The sequence below is a fragment of the Schistocerca americana genome, chromosome 5, assembly GCF_021461395.2.
Source record: "Schistocerca americana isolate TAMUIC-IGC-003095 chromosome 5, iqSchAmer2.1, whole genome shotgun sequence".
In the NCBI taxonomy this organism is placed as follows: Eukaryota; Metazoa; Arthropoda; class Insecta; order Orthoptera; family Acrididae; genus Schistocerca; species Schistocerca americana.
In genome coordinates, this window is record NC_060123.1 from 181,883,214 (window position 1) to 181,896,804 (window position 13,591).

The window sequence follows — 13,591 nt, forward strand, 5'->3', positions numbered from 1 at the left end:
TATTCATACTATTAATTACACGTGAGGCAGGATTTTCTGTCCTCATTCTCATCTTGCCAAATGATTTTTCATTTTTTACTGCTATTTAATCCTAACTCTGATTTTACCTGGTGATTACACATTCAACAAAATATTGAAATGGCTCTTGTAAATGATTATTATCTTACAAAAGAAATAGTATGAAAATCATATGATTATGTGTGGACTGGTGCTACTAAACTGGGAAAAGGTATTTATTGAAATAACTGTTACGGTCAAAAAAGTGAAAAAATTCAAAGCCCAGATGCATTTCATCAGACATTCTACCTTGGCCCTAAAATTTTATTATCATTGACAAAAAGCACATTCATCGTTTCAGCTATAAAAATATTTACAGTAATTTATGGAATGAGGATGGAACGAGGAAGGAAAAAGTAACTGCCTAAAACAATACATAAAACCATGCTATATCATAAGATAGAGTTCCTGTGCGAAATTACTTAAAAGATTTTAGCTCTTATACTACTGTACAATACAACTATAAAAAACCGACATATGTTTATCATCTCAGTATACAAACAGTTAACTGTTTGCACTTATTACCAATATCATCAAATATTCCAAAGCAACTTGACTTACCTCAATGATATTCTTATTGGTAAGAGATTCATGTGGCTCATTGTATTCTGTGTACTTCAGCAGCACTTTATCCATATCTGTGCTTGCATACTGATAGAGTTTGTTGGAACTGCTGAAAATTATCAGAGCTATTTCACAGTCACACAAGACACTTAGCTCATATGCTTTCTTCATGACACCAAATTTGCGTTTGTTGAATGTCACCTGTGAAATACAGAACATTTGTTATACTCTCACAGCAAAAATTTGGATTCACCAATGGATTTAATATTTACCAGTGAAATAATCATCCAACAATATGACATGGAAGCTATATATTTAGAGGGAGATATTTATACAGAAGAGATACTGCAATTTTTAAAAGTTAATTGCTATGGTCAATATAGATAGAAACATAAAATTTATTTGTTCCTGTTCTGTTGATCCACTAAACAAAAGAACTGACAGATATGGACAGGTTATGTGTCTTTTTAGGAGAGAGAGAGAGAGAGAGAGAGAGAGAGAGAGAGGGAGGGGGGAGGGGGGGGGGGAGAGAGGGAGGGATGAATAAAATATGCTAACAGTTACAGACTTGAGCACTTACTACAGAGTAAATCATACATTATGGTTATTGCACATTATAAGTTATAGAACTGTTGAAATTAAAGGTACATCAGTAAACTAAGCATAAAAATTTCATTAATAATGTAAGCTATAATATTCATTTACAAAGTGGTGCTAACAAAAATCGCTAATAATGTAAGCTATAGTATTCATTTACAAATTGGTGCTAACAAAAATCGCATGTACAGCATACCATTTCCAAACTAAAATGGAGAAATGTTTACATTAGAAATTCACTGAGAGAGTAAAAAGAGATTCCTATGTAGATATTCATCAATTTACTCTTTTAAGTTTGGCATTACAATGGAAAGACTTTATTCAAATGGGAGTCCATCAAACATAGTGTGTGGATAAAATTGCTATCCAGCAGCTCAGTGTCAGTTGCAGTTGAACAGGAATGGTTTCCTCATAATGATATGCAGAGGTCTATAAATATATGTTGTGGAAGTTGTATTGGGGTTTCTGAAAGAAATAGCTAGTACCTGCTCAGTTTAGACAAATATTTTTTTAAGATTAGATGTAGGTAGCATAACATATGGCACAGCAGCTAAGCTTGATACAAATAAATAAGGAACCAACTCTACCCTTACCTTAGAGGACTATTTGACATGCACATTGAGCGAGTTAGGGAAAGTTACAAGCAATATGGCCAGATGGGAATTTGAATATCACTCCTGCTAAATATGAGTCCAGTGTCATAACCACAGCACAACCTTACTTGGTCGCATTTCAAAAAGCAACTTAAAAAATCTAATATACAAAATGAGAGTAAAATACTGACCTGCCTATTTCGCTCATCTGTGATTCGTGAGATTTGAATTTTCTTTCTCCCCATGGTTGAGACAAGTTGTGTATGATTTTATCAACAGAAAATACCAATAAGAAACTGGGTTGTTGTCTGGTGAGACTGACTAGCAGAGCATCAACATTAAATCTGAAACAAGAAACACAAAACACATCAAGTATTGCCTGTATGGTGACAGAAAATGAAAGATAAGTGATCAGAAACAGCACAATAAGGTAACAATGAAAACTCCAGGATGGAATGTAATAGTACATGAAAATGAGATAGTTGCACTCACCATATAGCAGAGATGCTGAGTAGCAGAAAGGCTCTAGCTGCCAGAGACTGTGGTAATGTGCGTGTGAGTTGTGTTTGCGTGAGTGTGTGCGTATGTGTATATTATCTACTTTTGACAAAGGCCTTGTTGGTCAAAAGCTAAATTTCCAACAGTCGTTTTGTTGTGCCTTTCTGCAATGCAGCATCTCCACTATACAGTGAGTACTAACTATCCTCTTTATATATTGTTACAATAAGGTAACACATGCACATATTGATCTATATAATTACAATGACCACTCTTTAAAAATAACTGTTGCAACTTTGAAATAAAAGTGGTATTTAGGATTTTTGGTTGGAATCCACAACCCTAGAGGGAGCCATTAATATGGATAAGTTAAGGGTGCCATATGGACTCAATAAGAAAGCCTTAATGCTGAAGTGATATAATTGTGACAAGCCAATATGAGATAAAGAGAACAAAAAGTATTAGTATAGTAATAGGTAAGGTTGACTGATTCAGCGTAGCACTTGTAACCTACATCCTCAATTATTTGCTTGATATATTCTACACTCTGTCTTCCTCTACAATTTCTATCATATGAAGCTTCCTCTAGTATCATGGAAGTTCTTCCCTGATTTCTTAACAGATGTGCTATCATCCCATCCCCTCTTCTTGTCACTGTTTTCCTTATACTATTTTCCCCATTGATTCTGTGGAGAACCTCCTTATACCATACCTTATTAGTCCACCTAATTTTCAACATTCTTCTGTAGCACCATATCTCAAATGCTTCCATTCTCTTCTGTTCTGGTTTTCCCACAGTCCATGTTTCACTACCATAAAATGCTATGCTACAAACGTGCATTCTCAGAAATTTCTTCCTCAAATGAAGGCCGATGTTTGATACCAACAGACCTCTCTTGGCTAGAAATGCCCTATTCGTTAGTGCCAGTCTGCTTTTTATGTCCTCCTTGCTCCGTCCAACATGGGTAAATGTTGCTGCCTAGGTAGCAGAATTCCTTAACTTCATCTCTTCCATAATCACCAATTATGATGTTGAGTTCCTTGCTGTTCTCGTTTCTGCTACTTCTCATTACTTCTCTTTCTTCGAGTTACTGTCAATCCATATTCTGTACTCATTAGACTCCATTCCATTCAGCAGATTCTGTAATTCTTTTTCAGTTTCACTGAGGACAGCGATGTTATCAGTGTATCTTATCACTGATATTCTTTCACTCTGAATTTTAATCTCACTGTTGAACCTTTCTTTTATGTCCGTCATTGCTTCTTTGATGTATAGATCGAACAGTAGTGGCAAAAGACTACATCCTGTCTTAACACTTTTTAATGTAAGCACTTTCTCTTTCACTCATATTGTTCTGTCTTGGTTTTTGTATATGTTGTTTATTACCCTTTCCCCATAATTAACCATATTTTCTCAGAATTTCGAAAAAATTGCTCCCTTTTACATTGTCAAGCCGTTTTTCCAGGTTGACAAATCCTATGAATGTGTCTTGATTTTTCTTCAGTCTTGATTCCATTAGCAAGTGCAATGTCGTAACTGCCACTCTGGTGCCTTTACCTTTCCTAAAGCCAAACTAAATGCGTTGTCACCTAACAGATTCCCCATTTCCTTTCCCATTCTTCTGTATTATTTTTGACACCAGCTAGGATGCACAGGCTGTTAAGCTGACTGTGTGATAATTCTCGCACTTAATGGCTCTTGGAATCTTCAGAACAGTGTGTGTGAGTTTTTCCAGAAGTCTGATGGTATATCGCCAGTTCATACATTCTACTCACCACCGCACATGTTGTTTTGTTGCCACTTCCACAGATGATTTTTAGAAATTCTGATGGAATGTTATCTATCCCTACTGACTTATTTGATATTAAGTCTTCCAAAGCTCTTTTAAATTCTGATTTTAACACTGGATCCCCTATCTCTTCCATACTGACTCCTGTTTTTTCTTCTATCACATCATCACACAAGTCCTCCCCTTCACGGAAGTTTTCATTGTACTCTTCCCACCCAACTGCTCTATCCTCTGCATTCAACAGTGGAATTCCCATAGCACTCTTAATGTTACTGATGTTGCTTCTAATTTCACCTAAGGTTGTTTTGACTTTTGTATATGCTGAGTCAGTCCTTCTGACAATCACTTCATTTTTGATTTCTTCACATCTGTCATACAGCCATTTCGTCTTATCTTCCCTACAGTCTTATTTATTCCATTGCTCAGTGACTTGTATTACTGTATTCCTGAATTTTCTTGAAATTTTTTGTGCTTTCTTCCTTCGTCGACCAACATCAAGTTTTTCTTCTATTAAAAAAACTTAGAAATGTCCAGAATGTAATGCTATGTACAAATTAATTTGCAATATGTATTTAAAAGGACTCGTTCCACATCATTACGGTCTATCATGCAAAATGAGCATGAAACTAACCAACCAACTGTGGTTTCTTTGCAGTTACCTGCCTTGTACCTCTGTTCTTCTTGCCAGCTTCTGTGAGTGCTCATTTTCGAGATGTCCAGAACTATCTACTCAGCTATTTACTAACACAGTACCTATAATCTAGAGACCTTCAAACATATGTCTTCATTCCTTACCATTTCCATATCCTACTTTTTTACACATTGTTCCTTTTTGACTCATCTCTTAAACTTCAGCCAACTCTTCCATTATTACTAAATGGTAATCTGAGTCTGTGTCTGCTCCTGGACTTACAATCCAATACCTGATTTCGGAATCTTTGCCTGACAATGATGTAATACAACTGAAGTCTTCCCGTATCTCTCCTCTTCTAGTTCTTGAATAGAATATTCTCTATTACTAGCTGAAATTTATTGTAGAAGTCTATTAGTCTTTCTCCTCTCTCATTCCCACTACCAAGCTCATATTCTTCCATAAACCTTTCTTCTACTCTTTCCTCCTGCACAGCTTCTTATGTGGGATTAACTGGGTTGTGCAATAATGTGCAACATATAGGAAGAGAAAGGGACCAAGTATTGAACGATGAGGTACACTGTGTATTACTGTTTCGTTGGTGGATTAAAAGTTTATGGCATTGTTTATGATTCAGTAGGTATGTGGCTAGAACGGTCATAGATGGACCCCCGATATGATACGACTTCAGTTATTTTAGACATAACCTATGGTTTACATTGCCGAGTGATTTTGGAGGCCTAAAAGTATAGTTGCAGTCTCCATTCTCTGGTCCAACAGACGGTACACTTCATGGGAGAATTGTGTAGCTGCTGTGGTTGTGTTTAGCTTTTTTCTGAAGCAATGCTGTGAGTCTACAAGCAGTTTGTGTTTTGCAAAAAAGGCACTTAGCTCAGACGGGATAATTCTTTCGAACGTCTTGCTAAAAGTGGGAATTAATGATATTGGTCTATAGTCAGAGACATCTTCCTTACTTCCCTTTTTATACATTATGTACACAACATTCATTTGTGCAACAGTAGAATGCATATCACCTTGCATTCTTCCTGCTACTTCACTTCGATAAATTCAAACTGGAACAATTTTCAAGTCTACATGCTTCTAAATATGCGCAGTAACTTAATATTTGATATTTTATAAGCAACGTTATGTATAGTGCTTTGCATTTCCTAAACATGTAGAATGACATCTTGGAAGTGATACACTGTTCATTCTAAACGTATTTTATGTTCTTAACCGATCACTTCATACACAGATTTATTGGGGGAAACGAGAGAGCTGAGAGAGGAATGTCTTTAACATTCCCTGCGTTATTAAGAAATAAGGACAATTCTGTCAACAGGATATGTAATGCACAAAACTAGCTGTTTATTTGACGCCACTTCGGCGACTTGCGTGTCAGTGATGAAAATCACACAACACCCAGTCCTCTGCCGGAAATCGAACCCGGGCCCCCTTGCGTAGGCGGTAACACTACCGCTGTGCTACGGAGGCGGACACAGACTAGGTGACAACACCGTAATGGGAGCATCAGTTTCACAGATATCCAAACGAACACGTAACGCTAGAAGATGCTTACTCTGCGAGAATAATGCAGCTGTCAATCGAAGCACCTCATCTACCGCCTCATGTTGTATAATAACACGAATTTCCCGCGAGTAACAGAGAATTAGTAGGCTAACGTTCTTTTGGCTGCTATTCATAATTACATAAACGTAAAAGCACTTTCAAAAGTCTGGAAACCGGAACACGACACAAAATTCCAGCAGATTCGCTTTCAATTCCGTAAACAATGGCAACATTTCTCAATACATCTGAGGTGAAATGGAGTGTGTCCATTTAATCTTTTTAGATCAGTCGGAATTGTTATGTCCCTGCTTTCCAGATGGCGAAGTAGTCTTTCATAGTTCCCATTCACCGGATAAACTATTATGACTCCTCACCACTTCTCCACATATATTTTTCGGATTTTCGACAACTAGGTAGGGATAAGCGAAAAAAAAAAAATGGTTCAAATGGCTCTGAGCACTATGGGACTTAACATCTATGGTCATCAGTCCCCTAGAACTTAGAACTACTTAAACCTAACTAACCTAAGGACAGCACACAACACCCAGCCATCACGAGGCAGAGAAAATCCCTGACCCCGCCGGGAATCGAACCCGGGAACCCGGGCGTGGGAAGCGAGAACGCTACCGCACGACCACGAGATGCGGGCAGGTAAGCGAAAAAACCCTGGGAAAAACTATCATTACCACACACTACCAACACCTACTCTCTCCCACTCTCGGAACACACACACACCATACGTCTTTGCTGGAAAAGGAACTCAACACCCTTTCATTAAATAAGCGGCAAATGGTTACTGTGAGCCAAATGCCGTCGGAATATAGTGTGATTTCTGCGTCGGGCATGAATCTAGAAGAAAGAATATAGTGTGTTCTTTCTTAGAAATCATGATTTGGCACAACTGTAGGTCACATATCAGTTTCGTTCAGTCTGACTATCCTCAAGAATTAAGGATGATATTAAATACAGATCAAGCGTCCAAACACGGTCGTTTATACTGGTATCTAGATTATGTATGGGCGCATGTGCTTTAATTAGGCTTAATGTTGTTCTTAATACACGAGAATGGTCTGTTGTTTGATTCAAACTGGTAGTTTTAACACAGAAGTGACATATAGCTGTTGGGTCGAATCACGAGTTTCAAAAAATATTTAAAAGCACCTTAATAGAATATGCTTTTTCCCTTTTTCCTACAGATTATTTATCTCAGGTATCGCTAGAGAAGCCACAAAGATACAGCTTCTTGGACCATTACGTGTCGCAGTTTTGTATGGCGTGACCAGGCGACAGTGCCGCGATGGAATGCAGTCTGTCTGAGACGTGGCAGTGAACGCATCCTGCGCGCGCGCGCGCGCGCACAAACACACGCGCGCGCGCGCGCGCGCGCACACACACACACACACACACACACACACACACACACACACACACACACACACACACACGTAACCGGGATCCTGCTGTGAGTTGAAGGTATCATGGAAAAAACAGTGCTTCCTACAGTTCGGTAATGAATTGCTCTTCGCTACTGGTCCTTAACAGTGAAGAGAACAGCATTGAGAATAATTAAGACGCACTGTGAGGCTCGTGGGGCAACACAGCTATAGTGGGCGTGTAAACACTAAGAGGACAAACTGGATGTCGTGTGGTGTACGTATCCACACAAAGAGATAATTACTACCAACGAAAAATAGCAACTAGCCTAATCACTGCTGTGGTATGTCAATATTAAGTCAGGTCCTCTGTTAAATGGTTGAAGAGTCATAGTAGAAATTGTTAAAAAAAAATAAAGTCTGCAAGCTCCTTCTTGAAAGGGTCTCTACGCACGTTGACCCATGGATGTGTATCGCTCTGACAAGGCGAAAACAATGGGCAGAGGAACTTTCTAGTTACGGACTCACGTAACAGTGTAGTGTTTGATGTCTGACAACTGCAATTTTGTATCACGCTACCAATCGACGCGATTGTGTTTGAAGAAGGGAACATTCATGCGTGAATGTCAGGGGAAAAATATCAACACTGACGGAAGTACCCGACCTCCATGTCATCCGAAACTGTCTCGTAAAGGCTCGCAGGAACAGAGATGACATCGTCAATGGTTGTTCCAAACCATTCAGTTGGCGGACACCATGCTACACGGTGAGGGTATCATTCGTATATTTTCGCCAGGATGCCCTTTTATTGAACGTGACGATGATTCGCTTGGAAGAGGCGTTGTAGCACAGCCCGCAAAATTTACAATTGTTCCAGAACTGGAGTTTGCTCTTCTAGTAAATTGGCGTAAATTCTCTAAGAAAATATGTTTTAAGCTCAATGAATCCATACGATGTTAACAATTCGCAATGACCACAAATATAATTTAGAGATACCAATAATTGCGATCATTATTTGTCCTTTGCAAAGTGAAGTCAAGTCAGTGAGAGATTTTACAACACAATGGTCACTGTGCAACAATGGGCTAGACATTTATGTATAGAATATCTAGACGAAGGCGATGCTGGGAAGAAATTATGCTTTGCAACCGGCATTCAGGAGAGAACTGTGAACGCTGCGACATGCTCTATATATACACTGAAGAGCCAAAGAAACTGGTACACCTGCCTAATGTCGTGTAAGGACCCCGCGAGAACTCAGAAGTGCCGCAACACGACGTGGCGTGTGCTCAACTAATGTCTGAAGTAGAGCTGGAGGGATTCGACACCATGAATCCTGCAGGGCTAACCATAAATCTGTGAGAGTACGAGGGGGTGGAGATCTCTTATGAATAGCGCGTTGCAAAGCATCCCAGATATGCTCAATAATGTTCATGTCTGGGGAGTTTCGTGGCCAGCGGAAGTGTATAAACTCAGAAGAGAGTTCCTGGAGCCACTCTGTAACAATTCTGGACGTATGGGGTGTCGCATTGTCCGGCTGGAATAGCCCAAGTCCGTCGGAATGCACAATGGGCATGAATGGATGCAGGCGAGTTACGTACGTGTCACCTGTCATAATAGTACTAGACGTATAAGGCGTCCCATGTCACTCCAACTGCACACGCCTCACAATAGCACAGAGCTTCCACCAGCTTGAACAGTCTCCTACTGACTTGCAGTGTCCATGGATTCATGAGGTTGTCTCTATAAACGAGAGTCGTCCGACCAGGCAACATGTTTCCAGTCATCAACATGATGTTCAGACTCACTCAAATCTCGATAACCTGCCATTGTAGCAGCAGTAACCGATCTAACAACTGCCCCAGACACTTGTCGTCTTAATAGGCGCTGCCGACCGTAGCGCCGTATTCTGCCTGTTTGCGTATCTCTGTATTTGAATACGTTTCTTTGGCGCTTCAGTGTAAATGGAAATATCTTAATACAAATCATAAGCCGGCCATGCGTCTGCCGCTGTAGGTTTCTTCGACGATTTTTGCCAGATTCGAACAAACAAGATGACAGCAACTCCTACAATTACGAGACAGAGAGGAAAACCACTTAAAACTTCAGTCAAGCGGCCAGCACAGTGATAGTCAGGCTGCGACCGCAAAGTCTCAGGAGGGGCATATGCCACCCACTACTCTTTATCAGTTCAAAATGTCCATATAAACTCTCTACGGAAGAAAAGGAAGAATATCTAAAAACATCTCTAAAATTTAAAACCAGTACAAATGAATATTATTAAAATATCGCTCGCCTTCGGGATGATTCACAGATTTTAATCTGTTATTACGCAATCCAGTGTTGTTTATTGTAACCCGCCACTAGTTTTTATTCCTCGCAACCGGCTACTCAGCACAAACATACACCGATGCATTGATGGCAGGGTAGTCACCAGCAATTACTTGCAATTCCGTCTGGCCACAGGGCGGCGACGTTGCTCGACGGCATTACGGCCAACTTCTTCTTCCCCCCCCCCCCCCCCCATCTCCACTCTGGGATGCTGGCTGCCACGGCGTCGCGACGCAGGTTGGTCGGACGCCAGCAGGCCCGCAGGGCAACGCGCCAGGAATGTTTGGGGTGAGGAATGGGGAGGCTGTGTCACGCGGGTACGGCGCCTACGCACTCGACCGCGCGGGGACGAGATCACTCGACACGAGCCGGCCCGCACCTGCACCCAGAGTGCCCACCAGGACCCCCGTGCAGCGTCTCAGCGCCTCTTTTATGTCCGAAGGAAGAAAAAATGCAGCTTCTCCATCTAACAACTACACATCATACGCAGCGAAGTAGTTTTACAGTATGAGTTATTCAAAGATGGGAGATTACGTTCATCTAATGCGTGAGCAAGTGAGTGACTGTCGAGAGTAACGTTACGTCTATGATGACGTAAGCGCCACTAAAATGATAATGAAGTGGGCGGTGAAACGTGCTGCCAGAACGCAACCGCACCTGTAGGAAATTAGAAAGGCAAGTCGGCGTTCAGTGTTGTAAAACTCACTTCGTTCAATGTTCGTCGTCATCGTGTCGTCAGTTATTTTATATCTACTGCTGGATGAAAGCCTCCTCTAGAGTGTTCCACATTTTACGGTTTTCAGCTGTACATGTTGCTCTCATGGAGCACCTGCCACCCAACCACTTTTGTATACGTGAAGTGTACTTTTTTCATGTTAACACGAAGTGGTCTCTTCTCGATAACTAGTGGATGACAACGCTGACCTGTCTCTGAGAATAGGTTCTCGGACTATTTTGAGTGGCCCAACTTCTGATAGACGATGTCTTCCTCTCGTCTGAATTCACTATTAATTCCTGCAATGACACACTGTAAGTTTCAACTGGTCGCAATTATGTTGAACAGGGTTTGTGTCGGCAGACACCGCACGCCAGTCCATTCGGCCGAATCCAATCTCTTACAGGAAGTTGTTTACGAGATGGACATGGTGTCCTCGTAGGTTATTTTCTCAGAATACAAACCCACTTCCGAAATGTTGCCAGCTGGGCTGCAGAATAGGGTCGAAGATACTCCACTGCACTGTCCTAAAATTACGCATGCGTCCGACATCCACACATGACACTCAGCCAAAACACGACTGAGCCGCCTCCCAGATGAACTGGCGGGACGGCACGCCTCAGACGTGGGCTCGTACCCGACCGCCTCAACACGACATTCGAGCATCAAACAATTCCTGCACCCTTCTGTGAAAAAAAAAAAATAATAATAATAAAACGCGACGCCACCGGTCCACGTTCCATTCTGTGTGTCGCCTTGCGCCTCCAACTTCGTGCACCTTGGTGCTGCTGTTTTTAGCGCTTTTTCTACTTCTTTTTACATAACTACATCCGATTTTCCAACTGGGTTTCGTTTACAGACTGTGGCACATACACAGGACAGTTTCTTCTCTTTAATGCGGACACCTAGGACAGTGCAGAGACTACGACTCCTCTATCTCTTAAAAAGTCACGTCACTTTTCCGTACCCTGTTAACAGATTGCGACCGACGAGTAAGGCCCAAGTTACGACCAACGAACGACTTAACGGCAGTGTAAACGGCATATAATAGAGTAGTATACCAAGCGCGCGTTTTGGCGAAGAGGCATGCAGAGTCTGGAGGGTCTGTATCAATCCGCTCGCACAGCCGTTCAGCAGTTCGTTCAGCGCAGAAAGCATGCAGGTCTGAACACAAGTGCGCTAGCGACTGAATCTTATGGAACTCTCAGAGCGATGCTGGCAGTCAAATCCAGTCTCTGGAGATATTTACCAGAATCAACTGATCCACCGTCAGTGGCCGAGAAACACAGTGGTCCAAAACCACTTATGGAGAAATTGGTAGATTCGCACAAGATTAAGATCAAAGCGTATCTGTGGACCTACGAGGGTTGGAACTTCAATAGTGGCAACTATTTATTCACATCCGATACAAAAGAGTTACATGTTTGCACCTGTTACTGTCGTTCAAAGTAGTCACCAGCGTTGTGTAGGACCCCTTGCCAGCGATGTGGAGGGCGTAGTATACCGTTAGCAGAGCCTGTTCTGTTAATGGTGCGAATGGAGTGGTCTAAAGTTATGGTGATCCTCGTGTACGACTGTGATGGTGTTATCCTAACGCATTACATTCCTCCACGGCAGACCGTCAATGCACTGTATTCCTGCGCAACCCACACATCATTTTGCACGACAATGCGCGGGCGCATACAGCGCAAGCTGTGGCTGCTCTGTTCGGTCGATTGGACTGGGAAGATCACCATAGTCCCCGGACTTAAGTTCTTGTGACTTTGATTTGATTCCTAAGATGAAGGAACCACTTCGTGGCATTCGCTTCAGAACTGTTCCAGAGATTCGACAGGCAGTAGACCGCACCACCGACAGAACAGGCTCTGCTAACTGTATAGTATGCCTTCCATATCGCTGGCAACGGGTTCTACACAACGCTGGTGACTACTTTGAAGGACAGTAACAGATGCAAACATGTAACTCTTTTGTATCGGTTGTGAATAAATAGTTGCCACTATTTAAGTTCCAACCGGCGTATACCAGCAGCATCAAATTCCAAAACTTTCTTAACAGCCTACGCATAGTACACACACAACTGGAGCTTCTAACTTGCTATGAGTGAGGTGAGTGAGAGGACAGATGTTATCGTTTTGCTTAAGTATATCACTTCTCGTCTACTCAGTATCATCGTCTTCCTATGACTGACTGGTGTAACCCGTACACACACCAGTAATAGATGTCAAACGCAGAAGGCGGTATTTTCAGAGATAAGCTGTTACAAGAAGGTAGAAGTGTGTTTGCTGTCCCGACCACGACCGACTCACTACAGACGGAGCAAGTTCTGCTTGGACAAGGATGCAGAAGCAAATCGGCAGCGTCCTTTTCAAAGGAACCGTAGCAGCATTGGCGTTAAGCGATTTAAGCAAACACAGAAAACCTAAATTTTAATGGCCGCGCCTGGCGAATGCAAATCCAGTGTCTTAAACACTGCGACACCTCATTCGACAGGTGTTATCATGAAAGTAACGGTAGCTGACGGTGCGCTCTGGTCAGAGGGAAACATTAAAATGTGAAGAAAAATTATTTTAAAGGTGAAATTTAAGCCAAGTTCGTTTACTTTCGTCAAAGGCTAATAAGGATTTGCCAGGTAACTCAGGCGTCTGTGATCAGTTCAGCCCATTTTTTGTTATTTGCTCACATTAAAAGCGCACGGAGGTAAAGGCACACCATACTCCATACTTAAATAAAGGGTTCTTTCACATTACTATACCAAGGGAAAGGCGATTTGAACAGACTAATTTTAATCGGCGTTGAAACTCGATCACACAGGGCATCACCGAACGCTTTAAGGCACTGACATGAATGGAAGTAAATAATAATAACAGATGAGT

The 13,591-nt window shown here is 41.6% G+C and overlaps 1 protein-coding gene across 9 annotated transcripts in view; it reads right to left on the reverse strand.

Annotated features, from left to right (window-relative positions):
* Window positions 1-13,591, reverse strand: part of LOC124615399 (myocyte-specific enhancer factor 2) — an 870,744-nt gene that overhangs the window by 12,973 nt on the left and 844,180 nt on the right. For all 9 annotated transcript variants that reach the window (XM_047143243.1, XM_047143236.1, XM_047143235.1 and 6 more), the window contains 2 exons: window positions 2,003-2,155; window positions 619-822 (listed from right to left, as the gene is read on the reverse strand). In XM_047143243.1, coding sequence (XP_046999199.1) covers window positions 619-822; window positions 2,003-2,056 — 258 coding nt within the window. In that variant the 5' untranslated portion in view covers window positions 2,057-2,155. The remainder of the gene's footprint in view (window positions 1-618; window positions 823-2,002; window positions 2,156-13,591) is intronic.